The sequence below is a fragment of the Callorhinus ursinus genome, unplaced genomic scaffold (genome assembly GCF_003265705.2).
Source record: "Callorhinus ursinus isolate GAN/ISIS: 27379988/994484 unplaced genomic scaffold, GSC_fseal_2.0 scaffold3, whole genome shotgun sequence".
NCBI classification, from domain to species: Eukaryota; Metazoa; Chordata; class Mammalia; order Carnivora; family Otariidae; genus Callorhinus; species Callorhinus ursinus.
The window spans coordinates 31,883,310-31,909,093 of record NW_027397065.1 but is presented as its reverse complement, the minus strand read 5'-3'; the positions used below and the strand labels follow the sequence as shown (position 1 = coordinate 31,909,093).

Here is a 25,784-nt window from a genome sequence, read left to right as displayed (position 1 = left end):
TCAGCATCGAGTAGACACGGGGCTCCATCTCACGACCCTGAGTTCATGACCTGAGCTGAAATCAAGAGTCTGATGCTTAACTGACTGAGCCACCAGGCACCCCTAGAAGGTTTTTACTGACCGCCCCCTGGACACTGAGGGTGTAGTTCATTTAGTTCTTTACTAGCTCTAAAGAAGCTCTAGTCAGGCTTGCTCACACTTCTCACCAAGTGGCCTCTGTGGAAAGACATTCTTGTCTTTTTTCCCTTCTCCTCATAAACCTACCACAGCCTTCAAGTCCTAGCAGAGACAGATGGCTACCGAGATAAACAATTGCCAGGGCGTGGCCTCCCCAGGTCAGGAAGCCCTGACATCTCCCCATGAGAGTAAGAAATCTGCCAAGATTCCACCTTCTGTTCTGATTTCATACATAATTTTCTAAGTTTTTATTTACCTTCTATCTAGATGACTGGCTCAGATATTCTCTTTTCCTTGGTCAACTTGGTTTTCTATGGCTATTTTTAATTGGGCATCAAAATATTTCACAAGAAAATTATAAAGATAAAACTAGCTTATATGCCAAAAAATAAGAACAGCTTTACTAAATGCCAGGAACTCTTTCTCAGACAATCTTTCAGGTTAAAAAAAGATGTCTTTTTAAGCATTCAAAGGCCTCACTGCTTATCCCTCTATGCTCACTCCTTTAAGACTGCAGTCAGTCTTAATGTTTTTGCCACTTAAGACTTGCACAGCTATGTGAACAAATTTGTAAAAGTTAAAAATCAATTTTTACATTAGGAAACTTTCGGAGATATGAAATGTTATCTTGTGATGACAGTTTCACAGGGGTATACAAGTCAAAGCTGATCAAATTGTACCCTTTAAGTATGTGCTGTTGGCATACTTCAGTATACCTCAATAGAGTTGAAAATTTAATATTTAAAATACACTGGCAATCTGATATAGAAAACTGCCCTCCCCAAATTAATTAAGTGGGTGATGTCCTGGAACTACAAGACTTTTGTTACATTGGGGGTCTTTTCCAAAGCTTATGGAAATACTGTCTTTATTCCTGACTTTTCTTTTTCCTTTTTTCTGACTTCTCTTTTCTAACTGACCCACAAGGCACAAACTCTGACTTTTTCAACAAATGTGACTTCCTATGGCAAGGAGAGCCTAAGCACATAATTGAGTTGGACAAGAGCACTGATATAACAGAGACTAGAAAGGAACAAAACAGTAGATTAGTCCTATGATTTAGGAAGCCCACTGTTGAGCCTGATGGAGGAACAGAAGACTGGAGGAGAAGCAGTGAATCTGATGCAAGGAGTAGCAGCTTTGGAGTTGATCACACTCAAATTTTAATTTAGACCCTAATTTTGGACATATTCAGTCTGTTTCCTCAAGGACTATAGTATCTACCTCACAAAGCTGTTGTAAGGTTAAATAATAAAACACACGCAAAATTGCCAAATACATATAATAAACCCATTGAAAGCAATAATGTTGGTTCCCTTCTCACACAAGTTTTAAATCTCAGAACCAGACTTATGGGGGAGAGCTCACTAATAGCAGTATACAAAGGATCAAACTTTCATAAAGTTTGAGTTCACTGCTTTAGGCCTCATGGGGTTCTCTACAAACCTGAATCACAGGAATGTCAAAAGGGCCATCACAATTACCTTTCATTCAGATATGAGCAGTTTTTCAGGACTAACTAATGACAGTCTCTCTCATGCTAACACTTTGTTGGGAATTATATTAAGCTTTTTGACAGTCAGGCTTCAAGAGAAGCAGCGTTAGCTCTCATCCTACCAAGATAGCTATTAAGATTGGCATTCAGAAGCACCAAGTCTTCCATGTCTTATAGCAAGCACAGGTGAAGGTGGCTTAGCTTGTACTGCTCAAGCCATATGATGGTTAAATGGTGATTAAGTGCTTGTGGGGGGGGTGCCTCAGTGGCTCATTTGGTTAGTCTGACTTTGGTTCAGGTCATAATCTCGGGATCCTGGGATGGAGGCTTACATTGGGCTTTGCGCTCAGTGGGGAGTCTGCTTCTCTCTCTGCCCCTCCCCCTGCTCCTATTTGTGGGCCCCCCCAAATAAATAAATGGAATCTTAAAAAAAAGAAAAAAAAGAGCTTGTATAGGGGTGCCTGGGTGGTGCAGTCGGTTAAGTGTCCAATGCTTGGTTTTGGCTCAGGTCATGATCTCGTGGGTCATGAGATCTAGCCCCAGGTTGTTGGGCTCCCTGCTCAGCAGGGAGTCTACTTGAGATTCTTTCCCTCTGCCCCTGCCCCCACTCACGTGTGTGAGGTCTCTCTCAAATAAATCTTAAAAAAAAAAAAAAAGAGCTTGTGTAACATTTTGTCACATTTCTAAGAGGACAATGATCTTCAGAGAAGCCTACTGACACAAGGACAATCTCCTACCTCAGCTATTTCAGGGCCTTTGTTGCTCTAACTGGGAAAAAAAGGGGGGGGTGATAGCAACAGAAGAGTGGATAAATTTATATTTTACAACTCTAAATCATTTTTGTTTCTTTGATAGAGTGGAAATTATTAATTAATATGTTACTATACTATTAATTAATTAATTTATGGTTAGTCATTTATCAGATCCTTTATCAAGGCCCTATTTCATTTCTAAACACAACAGTCTGGATAAAATCCTGTCTTCCATGTACATGTAATGTTTCATGCTTTCATTCCTAAGCCTTATGTTCATGACAAATTTATCAATTAAGTTTATTAAATGACAAATTCTTACAGGGACCTTTAAAGGAGCCAGAATTCATGGCCTGCTTCTTAATGGGCCTCTATCACGGAAATAGAAACAAGGTCTACATATATATGCATTTCCTGCCTATCCATGTCTTAGAGAATCCACTTGTTTCTCTTTAGTATTAACAGACGTAGTGTCTTTTTTTTTTTTTAAGATTTTATTTTTAAGTAATCTCTATATCCAACATGAGGCTTAAAACCACAACCCCAAGATCAAGAGTCGCAGGCTCGGGGTGCCTGGATGGCCTCTGCACTCAGCAGGGAGTCTGCTTGTCCCTCTCCCTCTGCCCCACCCCCTTCTCTCTCTGTCTCTCTCTCTCAAATAAACAAACACAATCTTAAAAAAAAAAAAAAAAAAAAAGAGTCGCAGGCTCCACTGACTTGAGCCAGCCAGTTGCCCCAGAAGTATACAGTTTTACAGTATTCTATATAGTGTGGGAGGGAATTAACAGTGAAGATTACTTGTGCATCACTATAAAAAACAGAGATGAAATGACTTGACAATGTCATTCAACGGCTTTGTTACTGTTAAACCCAGGATTTGAGTTCAAATCCCAATCCCAATTCCATGACTTATAAATTGGAAAAAGGATGTAACCGCTCTGTATTTCAGTCTTCTCATCTTTTTTTTTTATTTTTTAGAAAGATTTTAAAATTTATTTTAGAGAGAATCTCAAGCCAACTCAACACTGAGCGTGTTGCCCAACTTGGGTATCAATCCCAGGACCCTGAGATCATGACCTGAGCTGAAACCACGAGTCGGACACTTAACTGACTGCACCACACAGGCACTCCTTCTCATCTCTTTAAAATGGGGACTGTTGTAGGTGATTATTACGGGCATGAGGATTACATAACATCAGTTCAAAACATGAGTTCTGAGTATTTTATTACACCTGATTCTCAGTCTAGGTGTTCTTTTCATCATGTTGGCTTCCTATACATAGAAATGATCTAAAAATAAATGCTCTATTTATGCTATTTGTAAGTGCCTTTATTTTTTTTTAATTTTAAAAAGATTTTATTATTTATTTTAGAGACTGGGGGAAGAGAGAGTGTGTGTGCACAAGAAGGGGAAGGGGCAGAGGGAGAGGCAGGGGGAGAGGGAACCTCTCTGCAGAGTCTGCACTGAGCACGAAGCCTGATGTGGGGCTCAATCCCATAATCCGAAGACTTGAGCTGAAGTCAAGAGTCAGATGCTCAACCAACTGAGCCACCTGGGCGTCCCTAAGTGCCTTGATTTTTACAAACTTACATCACATTATACATAGTTCAATTTATTCACATTTGATATATTTTGAGGTAAGTCCAGGAAAGAGGAAAACAAAATTCTGGGCAACTCTTTTCCTTCCTATATTTTGAAGGTGATTAAAAAAAGTTTAAAGAATTACCCTTTCTTACCTCCTATATCCCTAAGCATGAAAAAGGACAAAAGAAATGACCTTCAAAAGCCTAACTGAACACCTGGCAATGTTTAGCCACAAGAAATAACAAGAGTAAAGCTGGAGTTAAGTCTGTAAGAAAGAGAAAAGCAAGTGTTTGAATAACAGTGAGCAGCTACTCCTACACAAGAAAGGTTAAGAGGGGAGCTTTTACATTTGAATTGGGAGGGAAATGGAAAACACATTAATTGTAGATGCTAAAGAAATAAACAACCACCTTTCTAGAAAAACAGAAAGTAGGGAGAGAAGGAGTAGCCAATTTTAAAAATCCTTTTTAATCTTCTATATAGTAATTCTATAAAGCATTAAGTGTGCTCATCTTTATGAAATAGGTTATTGTTTCTGAACAAGCTTTAACTGAGAATTACTGAATATTCACTATGGGCCAAGCTCTGAAAAATGAAAATAATAACCCCTCCCCTTTTTTTTGAAGATTTTAAGTAATCTCTATACCCAAAATGGGACTTGAACTCACAACCCTGAAATCTACCTATTGAGCCAGCCAGGTGTATCCCACCTTAAAAAAAAAAAAAAAAACAGAAAAACAAACAAAAAAATCCCTCTTTTTATGCTAACTTGGATAAACCACTTAATCTATAACCTTAGTTTCATTGGCAAAATACTCTATTAGTAATGTTTTTAGGATTTTTAGGTAATGGCAAAGTAGCAATTAGAAAAAGGAGATACTCTTCTTTAGAAATTTAGGACCATGAGAAAAAAATGTGTAAATCATGAAAAATAAAGTTTTATAGGATGGGGAGGCTGTGGAAAAGAGGTACCAGATACCAGAATCATCCTGGGAGATTTTTCCATAATACACATGTCCATATATATCCTCAATCTGAGTCACAATTTCCAGAGTGAAAACAGATGCACACATAGAAAATTCCCAGGTAGTTATGGGAATTAGTTAGCCTAGGTGGCTCAGTCATTAAGCGTCTGCCTTCGCCTCAAGTCATGATCCTGGGATCGAGCCCCACATAGGGCTCCCTGCTTGACAGGGAGCCTGCTTCTCCCTCTCCCACTCCCCTTGCTTGTGTTCCCTCTCTTGCTGTGTCTATCTCTGTCAAATAAACAAGATCTTTAAAAAAATAAAAAAATAAAATAAAATAAAATTCCCAGGTAGTTATGACACCATCTTCTAACTCTCCCTATTGCCATTTGAGAATAATGAACTAAAGACATCACTGATATTAATAAAGGAGATAATTAAAAAGCATGGAATTATTTTGTGCTTGGACAAGACAGAAATATAATGAATACAACCTGTAGACTGGAATTGAGACAAGAACAGAATAATTCATGGAATCACTATATGAAAAAGAAACAAGGTGGAAACATGGGGCAAGGGCGTTGGGTGATGGGAGGTATTTTGGTTGTTTCTCTGAAAAATAACTCAGGAAGTAAGGTAATTATTATTACATAGGAAAAAAGGCCACTGACAAATATCTAATTTTTGTGCACATAACACTGATACTAAACACAATTTAAACCGAAAAGGGTATACAGTCTTTGCTAATTTTGCACATACAATCTAAAATAACAGACAAGACCTATACAAATAACATTTGCAAAGACATTTACATATAGTTTTCAAACTTTAAATAATTTTTTATAATATTTAAATTGGGAAGATAATATGGATAGGTTGGGATAATAAGATTATGGGAAGAGAAAACAGAGAATGAGATGAAAACAAGAAAGGAGAGACTTGGCTGAAGGAAACTTAGAAAGGAATGTATACCCTGGATCTCTTCAGATTGTCAATCTAAAATCAGTTCAATACTCATGGGTAATACTGACAGATACAGATGAAAGGAATAGGGACGGGCCTAAAGAGGGATGATGCTAAACTATGTCATCAATGCTTTGGTGTCCAATTAATAAATCTGTTATTACTGTTGCTACTGAATCAATACAATCTCAAAATTCGATTAGGCATATGCCCATGGGCAGAGTCCCCAAAAGCCAGAAAAAGATGTTATCAGTAGATAATATATCCAGAAAAATGACCAAATTATATCAAAGAATTTGGTACAAGGAATTTACTCGTTAATGCTAGAGTTCAAGAAAAATAATCATTGGCACTACTATTTATCAAGTGCTTTTTGGACTGTGGTTAAGTAATTTACATGTGTTACTATTATCACATTTAATCAATACAACCACCCTATATGGTACATAGTTATAATCCATATTTTATAGATGGCAGCACTGAAGCTTACAGAAAAGAAGTGATTTGCCCAAAGTCGCATAGCCATGAGTACTACAGTAGAGGCAGAAAGTAGGCTAGGTCTGATTACTAAAGCCTGAGCTAAATAGCTAAAGCCTATACAATATTTTAAACTTAAAATATGAAGTATAAGATGTTTAGGGTCTAACACAGCCAAATGTGTCCAAAGTAAAATTTTCAAATATATAACTATACCAAAAAGATGGAAGAAATTTCAGTAACACCACTGGGTAGGTCTAGGTAAAAGCATGTAGCTAAATAGCTAAGTTATAAACTAATGGTGAGTTAGAGTACATGAGGGAACACAATTCAAAAGTCCATCCAAGAAATGCTGTTGAGGTTCAAATATAAACAAGGGAATTCAATCAAAGGTAGCAATGACAGTAATTCCCAGAAAGTTATTATAGAGCTTTGAACAGGGAGAGAATGGACATCAGTTTGATTCCTTTATGCTAAAGCAGAAAATAGACATAGAGGGGAAGCAGAAGCTCATCCTATCAAATTTCCAAGAATAATTCTCTCTAATCTGTTGGTTGGTGAGGCTGCCAGCAACATTACTTTTCTTGGCAGTTCACATAGCTAAGCAAAAACGGGGGACTTAAGTATACAGAGATCTGAGCCCATATCCAATAAAATATACATAGGCCCCTGCCTTACATAAAACAGAGCTACTGTGCCTCCATGAACTTGTAAACAAGGCCATAGTTTATAGAATACAATCAGATATTCCTATAGGTAACTATGGTAAGTACAAAGTAAGGAAATCAAAGTTCTAAGGTTCTGGATCTCAGGCTTCTAAATTAAGACAATCACAGATAAATTAATTCTTTCCCACTCCCCACCCCTACTCCCAACTTGCAAACCTATACAAACAAATAATAAATAAATACTGCTTTAAAAATATGGGAAATAAGCATTAAAAAGAGAAGGATGATAAAAATAACTGTAGAGGAAGGCTCTTTCCTTTATATTATATAAAGGTAGTAATTGAAGACAAAATACGGACCTAAAAGAGGTAATGGAGCAAGAGGATGTACCCCCAATCGTACGAGGTAAAAAATTCAGAGACCATCCATGAAAATCAGTACTTAAGAGTCATACCGAAATCGCATTCAATTACACATTTTTTCAAATGTAGGAGGCACCATTTTCATACTTGTGCAGAAAAAGTCATCTATATACAGTGGGTACTCAATAAATGTTATTAACCCAAGCATATGTTAATAAGTTTTCATAATAAAAAACAGAACAGCTAAGGAATATGTATTTTTAAAAGTTTCTTGGAAGCACAGTTAATTCAGAAAACGAACAGAGATTTAGAAAATTGTGAGGAATACTAAGTTAAATATCTTTACTTGAAAAGCAGTCAGGGGAGCCTGGCTGGGCTCAGTTGGAACAAACATGTGACTCTTGATCTCTGGGTCGTGAGTTTGAGCCCCATATCAGGTGTGGAGTTACCTAAATAAATAAAACTAAAAAAAAAAGAAAAAAAGGAGTCAAAGGACATAAAGCAGATGATTAAACAGTGAAAAGCAGTGTTCTGAAAATGCAGACAAATGGAGATATTGAAAAAGAAACAATGAGGGTCTAAAGGAATAGAAAACAATGCAAAGGAATGCAGGTGATTACACAAGGAGCTAAACAGACAACTTGGAAAAATACTAATTTGAAAAACTAAAGAGAAAAAGTTATAAATACAGTCATCAGGGGCGCCTGGGTGGCTCAGTCGTTAAGCGTCTGCCTTCGGCTCAGGTCATGATCCCAGGGTCCTGGGATCGAGCCCCGCATCGGGCTCCCTGCTCTTCAGGAAGCCTGCTTCTCCCTCTCCCACTCCCCCTCTTGTGTTCCCTCTCTCGCTGTGTCTTTCTCTGTCAAATAAACTAAAAAAAAACTTAAAAAAAAAAAAAACTTAAAAAAAAGAAATACAGTTATCAAAAGAGCAAAGAATGTAATATAAAATTAACACTTAAATCTCAGTATACCATGAAAAATTTTGAAGTGTTTCTAATCAAGGAGACCAAGCAAGAGGATATGCATGGGTCTAGCAGATATATGTCCCTGGAAATGCTCAAAGCTAATGGTGGTCCTTAGAGTCACATTCCTAAGCAAAAGAGAGAGAGGTTCTTAATAATGCTCAGGGCTGCAATCATAGAAATCTGTCCTTCAGAACATGTGACTTCTAAGTTTAGGTTCGCTCATTATGCTGAAAATAGGCTTGATGAGAAGGTATAATGACTAAAGGAGCATCCACTGAGTCTCTACGGCTTCTGAAATCTAAATTTGAGACTACTTCTCTAGTGCTCATAGAAAACAAGTGAAGTAGAAGCTCTAGAGGACTGAGACAGCAGGTGGAGGGCCCTTGATGAAGAACTAGGAAATTTCTGAGTATGGAAGTTGGAAAATACAGGTTATCATCAAGTGTTCTCTTTCTTGAGATTAAAAATATTTATAAAACAAAAAAATAATGGGGCACCTGGCTGGCTCAGTTGGTGAAGCATGCAACTCTTGATCTTGGGATTGTGCGTTCAAGCCCTATGTTGGGTGTAGAGCTTATTTAAAAATAAATAAATAAATAAATAAAATAAATAACACACGAAGTAAATCTTTCTTAAGCTGAAAGACATAAAAAGAAGGAAAGAGGAATGTTCCAATTTGGAAAAAAAAATACACAGCAAGAAAAATGAACACGTCCCATTTGGTTTCTTGCTATTAGAAAGGAGCTGATTATGTTCCCCATTGTCCTTGAGGACCACCAAACCTACCATGTGGTAATGTTATGTTTGCACCATCAATGATTGCTTGTGCCAGTTCATGATCATTGCTTTCAAAAGCATGTGCGGCAGCCTTCAAGGCATCCCAAATCTCTTTACGGCCTTCAAAAGCTGGTGCAGTATCCCAAAATTCATCCCTCTTGCTGCGCAGTTGTCCATCTGTCATGGGATAATCGCTTTTCCATTTGGGTTTCTCCTTTTTCAAAGGCTGGTTACGACCTAAAGCGACTGAGAAGAAAAATAAAAAGCTGTCGTCAAAACCAAAATTTACAAGTGATGTATTAAAAGTTATCTGGTCATTCCTCTTTGATTCATTCATCAAAAGTATAGCTAGAAATTTGCCTAATAATTAATTCTTGCATTCTGAAATTTCCCCTATTTTAGAACTATAAGAGCAAATGGAGACATTAGATGGCTCTATCCAAAATGTCTAGTGACAAGTTAGTAACTCTTCAACTCCATATGCCTTCTCCAAAGGATTTTAAGAATTACTTAGAAAAATAGCAGTAAGTGTTTCATCAGACAATAATGGCAGGATTTAAAAAAAGTCAAAGGATGCCACACAAGAGAAGTAAGGTACTAGGAAAAATCAAGTAGCAACATTAGCTTGAATCTTAGAACTCTGGACATACAAAGCCAGAAAGTAGGAACTGAGAAGTCCTTAGCAGGGGAAATACTGCTCTGAGGTGTCCAAAGGAACAGTCAAACCACCAGCTCCCTGAGGAAACCCCACTCTGAACTTCAGTCAAGGAACTGTAAATGCCTCTCTCTGAAACCTACGTAGGAGCTAATTTGAAAAGGGTGAGAAAGAAGGTCAGAAATCATGGCTTTACTCTTTGGAGAAAATAGGACTGAACAGGTGATCCTTGATACTGGACCACGGGAGAAGTTCCTAACTACAAGAAACAAAAATTACAACACCCTACTCAAGTTTCAAACCTAGAGGAGAAGAGGCCAAGAGTCCACTCCTTGTTTGTTGTAAAAGGCAGCAGAGCTCCTTAGAGAATGTTACATAGTGGTAGGGCTAGAACAAGTCTGATGAAGCTTCTTTCACCCACTTACTTACCTGGGCTATGAACACTCATCTCACACTGACATAGAGAGCCATTCTTAATCTTATACGGTGCCATAGATAAGAAATAGTTTGACAGATGGAAATATTGGTAAAAAGAAATTTGAAGCTTGATGGAGTCCTGGGTAAGAGTGGGTGGGAAGTAAATGACAGAGTGGTGGGAAGGAGAGGGTGTGCATCAAAATTCAATGTTCTATATTTAACTGCAGAAAGAATACTAATTTAAAAGAAATTACTCTCAAAATGGTTCTAAAGAAGCCATGAATTTATACACTCCCTTACTGGCCCAGAGCCAAACGAAATTTGGGTTATTCATAACAGAAATAAACATTACTCCAGTTCCTGGGCAATCTCTATACCCTACACAAGGCTATGTTCCCGATGACAGAACAAACTAATGCTGCAAGCAAAGTGTATCTGGATTGACACGTGGATTAAACCATGCTCTTTCCACCTCATCTGGCCATTTTATCTCAAGGCAGCACACATCAGGTCTCATCCTCTACCTTCGGAGTGGCACACCATGCCACTGCCAACTCTTTTCCTGTTAAAACATTCAGTGTTTTGATTTCCCGTACTTTTTGGCCCTGTAGCTTATCCTAGTGAAATGCCAACCAGCTGAATTCTAAAAGGGTATGGACAGCAAAATAGGAGAACTGTCTATATAGTAGCAGAGCTAGAAAGAGAACCCAAGTATCCTTATTTAACAAATATGTACTGAACATCCACTACGGGTAACACTATAGATGTGTGTAACAAGTTTAATTCAAATGTGAGAAACACAGTCTACACTAATGACTTTACCCTGTATTTTCCAAATAATAAATAAATGTATATAGCACATTAGTCTCTAAAAGATGTTCAGAATATGTCACATAATCACAAGCCACCCCCTACTGATTCTACCAACAAGGTAAAATGAAAGGCAAATTTATTTTGTTATAGTAACCTTTTTTTTTTTTTTTAAAGATTTTATTTGTTTCTTTGACAGAGAGAGACAGTGAGAGAGGCAACACAAGCAGGGGAGTGGGAGAGGGAGAAGCAGGCTTCCTGCTGAGCAAGAAAGCCTGATGCGGGGCTCAATCCCAGGACCCTGGGATCATGACCTGAGCCGAAGGCGGACGCTTAACGACTGAGCCACCCAGGCGCCCCTGTTATAATAACCTTTAGATAAGTTAGTAACAGTTTAGGGACGACACTCAATATTAGTTTACTGAATAGGGAGTAGAAGACAGGACACAAAAGGTAAATACCTATCTGAATAGGTATCTATTTAATAGTCAAATGAATATCTACTACACAAATTTATCTATCCAATATTCAAATAAGATACCTATATGAATAGTTTCAGGTTTTCCTGAGTTGTTCCAGAGAACTGTCTAGCCTCACATATATTAAATGTACCTGAGAGATAACTTGTTATAATTCTCTAACTGTGAGAGAATCACAAAGCAAAGGCAAAAACAACAAAACTGCTACAATCTCAGCACTTAAACCTAAGAAACCAAAAGAGGCTCTCAAACAGAGGGATCCAACAGAAAAACAATCCCATAATAAATGTAGAAAATAGGGGCACCAAGTGTCTGACTTTGGCTAAGGTCGTGATCTCAAGCGCTGGGATCAAGCCCTGCATTATTATTATTGTTGCTGCTGCTGCTGTTGTTGTCCTTGTCAGGGCTCTGCGCTCAGTGGGGAGTCTGCTTCTCCCTCTCCCTTTGCCCCGCCCCCTGCTCGTGCTCTCTTTCTTTCTCATATAAATGGATAAAATCTTAAAAAAAAAAAAGGTAGAAAATACTTTAGAAAAAGTAAAAGCCCCTTCCTTATGAATATGAGGTAGCTTTGTTTTACCTCTCCCAATAGAAGGCATAAGAACAAAGTCCCATAAAAAGGACAGATGATACATTATGCTTAAGGATAATCATTCCAAATCCATTTCAAATCTATATGCTGAAAAGTTCCAAAGTCATTACTTTATGTAAAAGTAAATAAGACAAACTAAATGCTTGTGACATCAAGCAAGCTTCCTTTTCTCTCAGTCTCTACTTTTCTCTGTCACAAACATGTAATAGAGAATGTCTACTAAATGTCCATTACTAAAATACTTAAGTGTTTACAACATATTATTTTAGCAAAACCGCGAGCAGTGTAAAATTTTCATTACAAAATACGAGGTTAAAAGCTTCATTTTAGGGGGTGCCCGCGTGGCTCATTCTGAGAATTCTCATTCTGAGAATTTAACATAAAGTACCTTCCTTAATTTTAAAAAGAACTGTTTTATGATTGTCATGCACATCCTATGCGTTTATGAGTATATTTTCTAGGAATTGGTCACCAAATGTTGTGCTTTGATTTTAGCCATCATAAACCCGAATTTCTGAAAATACCTGGACATACATATCAGTATAGCAGCTAAGAAGCTATGTTTTTTTGCACCAAGTCAACCATTCTCAATTATGAAGAAAAAGATGTAAACTATGTATACTCAACTAGATTAAATCTTATGCTCTGCAACTTTCAAATTTATCTGTTTCATACATCATTTACTGCTGATAACAAGAGAGATGCTCAGTACCATTCATTTATCTGGGACCAAGTATAGTATTTCACTCTAACAATGGATTTAAAGACAGGTAACAGTTCTTATTCCCCAAACTTCTGTTTTAAATCTTTAAATTGCAGGCAACCAACCACACTAAGTTTTTCTATTCATGGTTTAACATATAACAAAAGATTAAGAAAGAAACCTAATTTTATTATTTTGGAAAATACCCTTCTTTCCCCCATCAATCCAGTTATTTTCTAAAACTTTGCCAAAAACTCACCATCTCAGAAGCCTCTTAATCACATTCATCTACTCATCTCATCCTTCCTTATAAATGGTCAGCACTTCTTCCCCTTCTGACAAGTAGATCTAACATGCAGAAAACCCAAGAACAGTTGGCTTTTCAGATTCAAATAGCAACATAATCTTAAATATTTATTTTTACTCCACAATTGAATGAATTTGCAAAAAATTCACTTTGATATTTTATTGATAAAATACATGGGGCGCCTGGGTGGCTCAGCTGGTTGCACATCTGCCTTCAACTAAAGGTCATGATCACAGGGTTCCTGGGTCCAGCCCGCGTCGGGCTCCCTGCTCAGCGGGGAGTCTGCTTCTCCCTCTGCTTCTCCCCCTGGCTTGTGCTCTCTCCCTCTTGTGCTCTCTCCCTCTCTGTCAAATAAATAAAATAAAATCTTAAAACAAACAAACAAAACAAAAAAACCCGATCTCTAAAATGAAGTATGTTTGCAATTGTTTTCCTGCTTTTGGTTCCCTTTTTGGTTTCCTGCCCTTTGGTTCCCTGTTAATATTGGCACTCTTCAAATGAATAAAGGAGAAGCCATAATGTATAAGTAAGGTAAATATCAAGATGACTCACGTAATAATAGCTGTAACAGATTGAAAACCAGAGCATTCCGTTTCGATAAGACAACAGCCTAAGGGAAAAGACTGAATCTTTAAAGAGCTCACCATCAAAGGACAAAACATTGTTGCAAAGAATTCTGAAAACGTGAAAGCAGCAAGGAATAGGATTGGGATAACGTTCCCATATTTAGATTGATTAGAGTCTGAAGATCATGAAAACGAAAGGGAAATTTTTGTCACTCCCAAGAGTTAAGAATAGATCCCATAGAACTCTTCCATAACAGATGGTGCTGGCCTAAAACTATACTTGTATTTTATTCTCATGTAAATTTAGAATGCACTACACAAACACATACATACTACATATATTCCCTTTACCTAAAGTAACTTACTGCCAAAATAAAAATAGGGATATGGGGATTAAAATGCTTAAACTAAGAGCATCAACATGCCAACAGTCAAAACCATACTCGTAACTTCTCTAATATCTGAGAATTTAGATGTGGAAGAGATCTTTAACGGTACCGGCCAACCTTACTATTTGATGGGAAGGTAAGGAAGACCTAACGAGGATAAATGACTTGCTCAAGATGAAAAAGAGCCAGGACTATAACCCAGATGACTAGATTCAAAGTCCAGAGCTCATTCTCCATTATAGCACTCCATGTCTTACCGGGGCTGAGAAATGTGTTTTCTTTTACATATCAAATCAATTACAAGCTTCATTCAAAATAAAGCATGTTTTGTTTTTCTAGTAGCACTGATCCACCTTTCACAGGCTTTGTTAGGACCAGTGGAATGTCTCTGATTGGGAAAAGCTAATTGAGCAGCACCAGATCCCCAACCTACCTAATCTACCATCTAATTCATTTCTTCGGAGATATCAGGCTCACTAAAGAGGTATCCCTATAAGGGAGGAGGTAATGCAGTTTTCTGGTCTGTCAGCTTCAACTTAGAAGTACTCAGCACCTATAACAGATCAGGCACTAAAGATCATATATATGTATACTTATCTAAGTTAGATACACCATTTTTTATGCTATCTTATTAAAAATAGAAACAAGAACTTTGACCATGCTCCCATCCTACACTTTATAAAAATTAAGCAGTTAAAATACAATTTTAAAGACATATATATAATTTCTAATGTCTGAGTTAGCTTTATTGAGGGGAAGAAAATAGACATAATGATTTCCTGGCCCTGTTTTTCAGAGTATAAATCTAATTACCAATGGCCTGAGCATACAAACAGGCAAGAGGAAAGCCAACCTACAACATCATATATCCAAGGACGGGCGAGTCTCATTAAAAATGTTACACAAGCGTGCTCGCTTCAACAGCGCACATACTAAAACTGGAACAATACAGAGATTAGCATGGCCCCTATGCAAGGATGGCATGCAAATTCGTGGAGCATTCCATATTTAAAAAAAGTTACAAAAGCATACAGTTAAATCCAACAAATGCATACAAAAAAGCCTCAACTTCATTTGGAAGGCTGAAATTACAGAAAATTGGAATTAAGAATATGGTCACTTAACAGGAGCCCACTGTACCTTCCCAGTAGTATATGAAATTTTCAGATGGTTCATTCTACTGGTTTGGGGGAATGGTTTTATCTAGAATTACATTCTTTGCATTGCAAGGACCTTTACTTCTATTAATTTATGCGTTGTTCAAGGGATGGGAAGTACACACAAGCCAAGGATGCCCACCATCCCCACAACTATTTAACCTTGTTTTGAAAGTTTTAGCCAGCAAATCAGACAGAACAAAACAATCAGAAGTGTAAGAACCAGAAGGGAAGAAGTAAACCATCTCTAATTGCAGATGATATGATAGTATGACTGGAAAATACAAGAAATTCAGTGCTAAAATTGAATGATTGAAATAAATCAATATGGTAATGCGATATAAAATGGAAGCCTTATAGATATATATAAAATACCCAGCTAAAAGATACAGTGGAAGAAAAGGTCCCATGTATAACAGTGACAGAAAAGATACAATACCTGGAATGCAACACCTATTATCAGGATATATTTTTTAAACTCCTGAAAGTCCCAAAAGTAGACTAGACTTGAACAAGATGAGGACATCTCTTGTACTTGGACATCAACATGTCCAAGCTGTCAATTCTTTCTAAGTGAATATCTACATTTAACATGTTTCCACTGAAAATAATTTTTAAAAAACTTTCTGGGAGTGTGCCTGGGTGGTTCAGTCGGTTAAATGTCTGCCTTCAGCTCAGGTCATGATCTCAGGGTCCCGGGATTGAGCCCTACATCAGGCTCCCTGCCTAGCAGGGAACCTGCTTCTCCTTCTCTATCTGCTGCTCCCCCTGCTTGTGCTCTCTCTCTCTCTCTCTCTGTGTGTCTCAAATAAATAAAATTTTTAAAAATTTAAAAAATTAAAAAAATAAAAAACTTTCTGAAGCCAGATGAGTTGATTCTAATATGTAAAAACAAATGGGCAAGAACAGCTAGGGGAATTCTGAAAAAGAAGCACAAGGGAGCTGGCCCTACAAATATTAAATACATATTAAATACTACAAATATTAAAACATAAAACCACTACAATTAAAAGTGTGTAAGGCATATGAACACTTAGAATATAACGAAGTTCAGAAAAAATCCATATATACACGAATATTTAGTACGTGATAGAGATTTTATCTTAAAACTGCTCCAACTTAAACTGTTGGAGAAAAATGGGCATTTTAAGTAACAGTGGTGGAAGTGGATAGCCTCTTGGAGAAAGATAAATTTGGGTCAATACTTTAAACTGTACACCATAATAAATTCTACATGAATGAATCAAAGGTCTAAATGTAAAAACTGAAACAATATATGCACTACAAAAAAATATAAATTTCTCTGTAATAAAGAAATAGCAAATGCTTTTCCAGAAGCAATGAGAAAAGATTTAATTTTCATGTGGGGGCAGGAGAGTCAAAATACAAATGACAAGCTTGGAGAAAATATCTGTAACTTATAAGAGGCTAATCTCCCTGGTATAAAAAACTAAAAATGGAGAAGACAAAAAGCAAAAACTCTGTAACAGAAAATGGGCAACGGATATGAACATCTAGTTCAAAGAACAAAAAAGGTAAATGACATATGCAACAATTTCCAGTCTCCCTCATAAGAGAAAAGCAAGTGAAAACTATGCTGGAATTCACTCTTTTGCTCTTAGGCAAAAATTCACAAATCTGACACTGGTAAGCTGTGGAGAGATAAGATATTCCCCTACATTTGAGGTAGGAGTCTAAGATCCCACAGGATTATTATCCAAAGGATTCCCAATGGAGGGGGAATTTGACAACATCTAATATAAACAGTTATTCATCCATCCACTGAGTCAGCAATCCCAGTTTTAGGACTCTACTTTCAAGATATACTCCATGTAGGGGCACCTGGGTGGCTCAGTCGGTTAAGCATCTATCTTCGGCTCAGGTCATGATCCCAGGGTCCTGGGATGGAGCCCCAAGATGGGCTCCCTGCTCAGCCGGGAGTCTACTTTTCCCTCTCCCTCTACCCCAACCCCCCACTCATGCTCTCTCTCTAACAAATAAATAAAGAAAATCTTAAAAAAAAAAAAAGATATACTCCATGTAAATATGAAAAGTTATTTCTTGCAGGCTTATTTGTATTAGAAGCAATCTAATGGATATATACAGTATAGCCATATGATGAAATATAATACAACTGTAAAGAATAAAGGAGAACTGCAGAAACTCAAATTGAAGAAATTTCCAGAATAATTAAGTAAAAGAAATAGAACACTACATACATAGTGATACATTTTGTTTAAGGAAATAGGAGAAACAACTACCTCTCTCTATATATTTGGTTTTGTAAAAAACAAAAAGCACATACACTAGAAGGATAAACCAGAAATTAATGAAAATGGTTATCTACAAGGGCTATGGGATGGAAGGGATAGAGATGGGAGCAAGACTTCTGAGTATAGCTTTTTATATAGATTTGACTTTTGAAAAATTGTAAATGTTTTACATATTCAAAACAAAATCAAGCCAAAAAAGCAAACTCTAACACTGAACACAGAAATAAATGAATGTAACTGTATATCAAATGTTGACATAACCATATAAAGAAAATAATTATTTCAAGTCAATTTTGAACATAATACTCTGATTATACATCTTCAGTGGGGTAAATTTTAAGGAACAAAAAAACAAACTACAAAAGACATCTTTAACTTCACTCAGCAGGTTACAGTGCTAAGAATTCAGGTAGAATACTAATTACTATAATTCTGCAACATTGGATATTTACTGTAGGATAAAGCAAATAAAGAACTACATTATTATCAACAGGAACTGAATTTTTTAAAATTTATTTATTTGACACACAGAGAGAGAGAGCACGCACAAGTAGGCATAGTGGCAGGCAGAGGGAGAGGGAGAAGCAAGCTCTCCATTGAGCAGAGAGCCCGATGTGGGGCTTGATCCTGGGACCCTGGGATCATGACCTGAGCCAAAGGCAGATGCTTAACCAACTGAGCCACCCAGGCGCCCCAGGAACTGAAACTTTTAAAAAAGATTTTATTTATTTGAGAAAGAGAGAGCACAAGTGGTAGAGGGGTTGAGGCTGGGTGGACAGAGGGAGAGGGAGAAGCAGGCTCCCCTCTGAGCAGGGAGCCTGATGTGGGCTCCATCCCAGGACCCTGAGATCATTACCTGAGATGAAGGCAGATGCCTAACCGACTGAGCCACCCAGGCTGAAACTGAAATTTTTTTTTTTAATGGAAAGCTTTTTTTTTTTTTAAGATTTTATTTATTTATTTGAGAGAGAGAATGAGATAGAGAGAGCATGAGAGGGGGTAGGGACAGAGGGAGAAGCAGACTCCCCGCTGAGCAGGGAGCCTGATGTGGGACTCGATCCCGGGACTCCAGGATCATGACCTGAGCCGAAGGTAGTCGCCCAACCAACTGAGCCACGCAGGCGCCCCTGAAACTGAAATTTTTAATAAAAAATAAAAATATATAAAATAAAAAGAAAAAAACAGGTTAATTTTGAATTGTACATATAAGTATGAACTCATAATTTAAAAAGTATTTTATAGCTCTGTTGACTAAAAGGGCTTAGAAATAATGGCAACCCAGTAGTAATAAGCATACCTCACTCCCAGATTTTAGTTCTAAATACCACTCCCGACTAAAAGGTCCAAGGGCATTTGGAGAAATGGCGAGTTCTATGACTAGGGCTGGAAAAATTAAAAGCAAGCCTGAGCTATGTAGTTGGGCTGAGAAAACAAGAAAGTGCTCAAATGATTAATGAGATCACCTCAAAGGCACAAAGGAGACAGTCTGAAGGAGACAACACCTGCATAAATTTTGGAGCACAAAAAATAATAACTAAAATTGACTTTAATATATTGAATAAGTAAAAATTCATGAATCTTTACTACTACTAAAAGGGGGAGATGAGAGAAGAAAGGCTCTTTCTTACTGAAGAATGCCAGTAATAAAGAATGACATGTTTAAAAGAATCATTCTTTACAACCCCATAACTGATTAGGGTAAGGATCATCAATAGATATACTAAAACATCATGGCTAACAGGACATGCAAGCTGTCAAAGGCTCACAGAGGAAAAATTACACTGTAGATATCTGACACTCATTACTTGAGCCAAATAGCCAGACTCAACCTCTTGATGCAGTGCAATATGAAGTATAAAAAACAAAGATGCATTAAACTTCAAATCTGAACTTCTTATTTATAGGAAATACAAAGGATAAAGGAAAAAGTTAAAATGGCGTTAGACATGGCCAATTACCCCCTGGAGGGCAAGACTGTTCCCAGTTGAGAACTAGTGGTCTACACCAAATAAGGCAAAACATGAGCTATGTTTGGAACCTGCTTTGAAAAAAGTTACAAGAGACATTTTAGAACAGCTGGATAAATCTGAATAAGACTAATAACAGATGCCAATAAGAAAGTACTTTTTAATTTTCTTAGGTATGATAATAGTATCATATTCATAAAGGAAAAGCATGCTGAAGTTTTTAGAAGTGTCATGATGTCTACAACTCTCAAATGGTTCAGCTGTTAAAAGGGAGAGTGTGTTGGGGCGCCTGGGTGTCTTAGTTGGTTAAGCATTTGACTCTTGGTTTCAGCTCAGGAAATAACCTCAGGGTTGTGAGACTGAGCCCTGAGTGGGGGGGCTCTGCCCTCAGCACGCAGTCTGCTTGAGATTCTCTCCCTCTTCTGCCACCCCTCTCCCGCTCATGCACAAACACACACTCTCTAAAATAAATAAATAAATCTGTAAAAAAGAGAGAAAAATGTAAATATAGCAAAATGTTAACTACTAAATCTACAAGGGTACACATGTGTTTATTGTACTATTTTTTTCAAGCTTGAATATTTTCACAATTTTTTTTTTAAGAAAACCCAAACACTGAGAAGCAATTAAGATTTGAATACAATATTTGAGGCACTTCAGTTCTGACCCTGATATCTCATCACTTCTGGATACTCAACATTATGTTTACATAATTGTTGAAGTTCCCCATGTTTGATTATAATAAAGGATTAGGGAACCATAAGCGTATGATACCAAGCACATAAGTCAGAAGCTAAATCCGTGCTACTCAAACTCCCAGTTTCTAAGTTCTATTTACATATGTATGGCTTTTAGGCACATGCCTAATTCTCTCATATATCCCTATGCCCAGATTCTAGTGCCTATCTTTGAGCACTGAAGCTAGCCTGGACCATCTATAATTTAGAACCCAACCAGCAAAGGGAGAGCTGGAAAACTCAAAGGGTCAAAACAAAAGCAACAAAAGCATCTAACATTATTACTTAAATCCTCATCTATGGGCTAGAGATTATTTGGAACAGGAGTTAATAAATCAGCAACAGTATCTAAAAGAACACTAAATAATAAAATAATCAATTCACCAAGAAGATATAATCATATATGCATATGCAGCTAACAACAGGACTTCAAAGTATATGAAGCCAAAACTGATTGATTAAAGGAGAAATAAGACCATCCCACAATTATACTTGGCTACCTCAACATTCTTCAATCAGTAAATAATAGAATAAGAAGACATAAAATAAGCGAGAATACAGAAGACAGCAAGAACATTATTTTTTTTTTAAAGATTTTATTTATTTATTTGAGAGAAAGAGAATGAGAGGTAGAGAGCATGAAACGGAAGAGGGTCAGAGGACAAAGCAGACTCCCCGCCGAGCAGGGAGCCCGATATGGGACTCGATCCCAGGACCCTTGGGATCATGACCTGAGTCGAAGGCAGTCGCTGAACCAACTGAGCCAAGAACATTATTAATCAACTTGACATAAATGACATTGATAGGACATTCCACCCAACAAGAAAAGAATATATATTCTTATCAAGGGCACATATACCATTCACACCAAGATAGACAATACAAAACCTAAGAGAATAGAAATGACACAAAATATGCTCTACAATCATAATGGAATTAAATTATAAATTGATAACATAAAAGTTATTTGGAAAAATCCCCAAATAATTAGAGATTAAATAATACACAACATCCAAATAAGTCATGGGTAAAAGGGAAGTCAGAAAATACTTTGAAGGGCACCTGGGTGGCTCAGTTGGTTAAGCGTCTGCCTTCGGCTCAGGTCATGATCCCAGGGTCCTGGGATCAAGTCCCACATCGGGCTCCTTGCTCAGTGGGGAGCCAGCTTCTCCCTCTCCCTGCAGCTCCCCCTGCTTGTACTCTCTCTCTCTGTCAAATAAATCAATAAAATCTTTAAAAAAAAGAAAAGAAAATACTTTGAATGGAATGAAAATGAAAATATATCAAAATTTTAGAATGCTGCCAAAAAGCACTGCTTAGACAAAAATTTATAGCATTAAAATGCTTCTATTAGAAAGTCTCAAATCAACCATGTAAGCTTCTACCATAAAATGCTAAAAGAATAAATTAAACTCAAAGTTTAAGAAAGAAAATAACAAAAAGCAGAAACCAAAGAAATTGAAAACAGAAAAAAAGAGAAAACTTATAATGGCAAAAGCCTTTAAAAAAAAAAATCATTAAACTGATAAACCTCTAGCCAGACTGACCAAGGAAAAAAAAGACAAAAATGATCAACATCGGGCACCTGGGTGGCTCAGGTCATGATCTCAGGGTCTTGGAATGGAGTCCCAGCATCAGGCTTTGTGCTCAGTGGGGAGTCGGCTTCCTCCTCTCCCTCTGCCCCTCCCCCGGCTTGTGCTCTAGCTGTCTCTCAAAAATCTTAAAAAAAAAAAAAAATACCAACATCAGGAATGAAAAAGGGAACATCACTAACGATCCAGCAGATATTTAAGGGATAATAAAGTAATATTCACTCAGGAAAAAAGGGATAACTTGACTACCTCCATATATACAAAAGACATTGAGTTTGTCTTTAAAAACTTCCCAACAAAGAAAACTCCAGGCCCAGATGGGATTATTGAATTCTATCAATATAAAGAAGAAATGATGTAATTACTCACCCTTTCAGAAAACAAAAGAGAAAGTAATACTCCTCAATTCAATTTTTGGGGCCACAACTGCACTGATAACAAAATAAGACAAAATAAAAAAACTACAAACAAGCGTGCCTCATAAACACAGATGCAAAGATTAAATAAAGACCTTATGAGGCATATAAAGATTGAAAGAATTTTATCACCTGTATACCTGCACCACAGGAAATATTATACAGTCCTTGGGCAGAAAGAAAATGGTAACAGATGAAATCTGCATCTATACAAAGGTATGGGGATCATCAAAAATGGTTAACTACGTGGATAAATATAAAAGATATTTTAAATTATTATTCAACTCTCCTTACAAAATAATTGAGTGCTATCACCAGGAAAGGTAGAGTAAGGACTTCTGAAATTGTCTCTAGAAATACAATGAGAATATTGGCAAAAACTGTCAAAATAAACTTCAAAACTCTGGCAATTAACCAAAGACTTCTTACAAGCCAGGGAGCATATACTCTTTCTTATTCAAGAAAAAGTGCTATTTTGGTAAAAACCACAAGTATTGTGGTATTTTAACATGCCCTTGACCAATCCCCCTCTTCCCAGCTCCAAGGTAATCTTGAAAACCAATGGACAGCAATCACAGTAAAAGCCACCAGCACCACAACCTCAGGAGGGGTCAGAACAGGGCTGGAGCTCTTTAAAAGCCCCATTTGCAAAAAAAAACAAAAAACAAAAAACACAAAAACAAAAACTGTCATGTTTTGGCCTATGCGGAAGTTCTCTAGGAAATACTACTCATAGAGCTTGTCTTTATTTGACCTAACTTACAGCTCTCCCAGAATAAACAGCTTATTCCTGGGGGCATTTGTCAAAAACTATAAGCAGAAATTGTTTTAACACTGCACCTGCAAGAGGTAGTGAAACATTTGGGGCAAGCAAGAAAAGCTAATCAAAGCTGGGGAATGAGATGTCCAGAAAAACTCTGACATATTTCTGGGAATCTAAAAGGCTGCACACGCATAGGACTGTGCATATCCAGGGCCGTGTACATGTTCAGGGAAGACCAAGAATGTACTAAGGTCTCACTTCTAAGTGACACACTCTGTACAAACAGGAAGTAAAAGCTAAGGCACAGCAGTAAACTACCTGAATTTTAAAGGTGAGTCCCAATATGAACACAGAGCCATGCAGCAAAGAATGGGAGAGTTACTGGTTCTGCACTTTTAAGGAAATATATCCAATCATTAGCTCACCACTAAGCTAACTAAGCAGAGACTTCAGTGGCCACACCTAATAAAGAATACAAACTTTATAGAATTAGTTCAGTAAAGTCAGTAAAAAAAAAAAAAAGCAACAACAATAACAAACCCTGAAGGAGGAGAATTTGACTTTAAGGGTTGTCATATATTATTTTAAATGTTCAGGTTTAACAAAAACGTTATGAGACATGCAAGGAAAGTATGACCCATACACAGGGAGGGGAAAAAGCAGATAACAGAAACTCACTGAGAAAGTCCAAACACTGGACTTACTAGAGTTTAAGTCAGCTATCTTAAATATGTTCAACGAACTAAAGGAAACCATGTGTAAAGAACTAAAAGAATGAGAACTAAGTCTTTGTTTTTTTAAAAGTAGGCTTCATACCCAATGTGAGGTTAAAACTCATGACTCCAAGATCAAGAGTCATATGCTCTACTGACTGAGCCAGTTAGGCACCCCTGAGAACTAAGTCTTAATAAAGATATAGAAAGTATTATTTTTTAAATATGAGTATGGTTGCCACACAATGTTACATTAGTTCCAGGTGTACAATAGTGATTCGATATCTCTATTTGTTATGCTCTGCTCACCGCAAGTGTAGCTACCATCCGTCATCACACAACACTATTACAATATCATTGACTACATTCCACAATATCATTGACTATATTCCCTATGCTGTGCCTTTTATTTGTGACTTATTCATTCCATAACTGGAAGCCTGTATCTCCCACTTCCCTTTACCCATTTTACTTCCTCTACCCAAGAGACAGAAATTATTTTTAAAATCATGGAGTTGAAAAGTGCAGTAACAAATGAAAAATTCACTAGAGAGACTCAATAGCAGATTTGAGCAGGCAGAAGAAAGAATCAGTGAACATGAAGATAGGTCCATTGAGATGATTTTGTCTGAGGAACATAAAAAAAACAAAGCTGAAGGAAAATGAACAAAGCCTAAAGAGACCTTGACAATGGTGTAACCAATTAAGATTACCAATATACATACACATGAGTCCTAGAAGGGAGAGAAGAGGTAGAAAGAGTACTGGAAAAAGCAGTGATACAAAACTTCTTATATCTGATGAAAAACATCGATCTACATAGCAAGTAGATCAATAAACTCAGAAATCCCTACCCAGACATATCATAATTAAGCTGGCAAAAGCCAAATATAAAGAGATCTTGAAAGAACAAGAAGGAACTCATCATATACAAGACATTCTCAAAAAAGTTCAACAGCTGATTTCTCATCAGCAGCCACGGAGGACAGAAGGCAGTGAGATAGCAAATTCAAAATAATAAAGAGTGTGTCAACTAAGAATTCTATACCCAGCAAAAAGTATATTTTGGAAAATTAGGGAGAAAGTAAAACATTCCCAGATAAAAAAAAAAAAAACTTAGAGGATTTGTTCCTAGCAGACTAGCTCTGCAAAATACCAGGAAGTCCTTCAGGCTGAAATAAAGGGATCTTTGACAGTAACTTGAATATACGTGAATAAAAAATATCAGCGAAGGCAAATATACATATGCAAATATATAATTTACATTTATGTATTTACATATGTGAATTTATACAGATCAATATAAAAGCCAGTAAATATATATTTTTGACTTGAAATTGTTTGTTCCTGGGGCGCCTGGGTGGCTCAGTTGGTTAAGCGACTACCTTCGGCTCAGGTCATGATGCTGGAGTCCCGGGATCGAGTCCCACATCGGGCTTCCTGCTCAGCAGGCAGTCTGCTTCTCCCTCTGACCCTCTTCCCTCTCGTGCTTTCTATCGCTCATTCTCTCTCTCAAATAAATAAAAAAATAAAATCTTTAAAAAAAAAAAAAGAAACTGTTTCCTCCTATTTGATTTTTTTGAGTAGGCCCCACAGCCATCATGAAGCCCCATGTGAGGCTTGAACTCACAAGCCTGAGATCAAGACCTCAGCTAAGATCAAGAGTGGGACACTTTAACCAACTGAGTTACCCAGATGCCCCTCCTCCTATTTGATTTAAAAGACAATTGTATGAAGCAATAATTATAAATCTATGTTGATGAACATACAATGTAAAACATGTAATTTATATGTCAATAACAGCACAAAGAGAGAGGGGAAGGGGCTATATAAAAATTTTTATATGCTATTGAAATTAGATTGGTTTCAATTAGAACTAAACGGTTAGAAATTAAGATGTTAATTATAATCTCCAGAGTAACCACTAGAAAATGATTTAAAAATATATAGTGAAAGAAATGACAAGGGAATTAAAATGATACACTAGAAAATACCTATTTAACACAAAATACAGCATTAATACAGGGATAGAAGAAAAAAGGAATAAGACATATAGCAAAAAA

The 25,784-nt window shown here is 37.0% G+C and overlaps 1 protein-coding gene and 1 non-coding gene across 5 annotated transcripts in view; one reads left to right on the top strand and one right to left on the bottom strand.

Annotated features, from left to right (window-relative positions):
* The window catches only part of UBTD2 (ubiquitin domain containing 2), a 61,505-nt gene that overhangs the window by 9,438 nt on the left and 26,283 nt on the right, over positions 1 to 25,784 (bottom strand). Inside the window, exons 2-4 of one of the 4 annotated variants that reach the window (XM_025867032.2) lie at positions 21,823 to 21,956; positions 13,101 to 13,189; positions 9,198 to 9,434 (exon numbers count right to left, since the gene is read on the bottom strand). In XM_025867032.2, the coding sequence (XP_025722817.1) occupies positions 9,198 to 9,372 (175 nt within the window). In that variant the 5' untranslated portion in view covers positions 9,373 to 9,434; positions 13,101 to 13,189; positions 21,823 to 21,956. The remainder of the gene's footprint in view (positions 1 to 9,197; positions 9,435 to 13,100; positions 13,190 to 21,822; positions 21,957 to 25,784) is intronic. The other 3 variants (XM_073889936.1, XM_073889929.1, XM_025867031.2) reach the window with 3 other exon arrangements.
* On the top strand, positions 15,012 to 15,115 carry LOC112820476 (U6 spliceosomal RNA). The gene has a single exon (XR_003207148.1). It is a non-coding gene; the product is annotated as a U6 spliceosomal RNA (small nuclear RNA).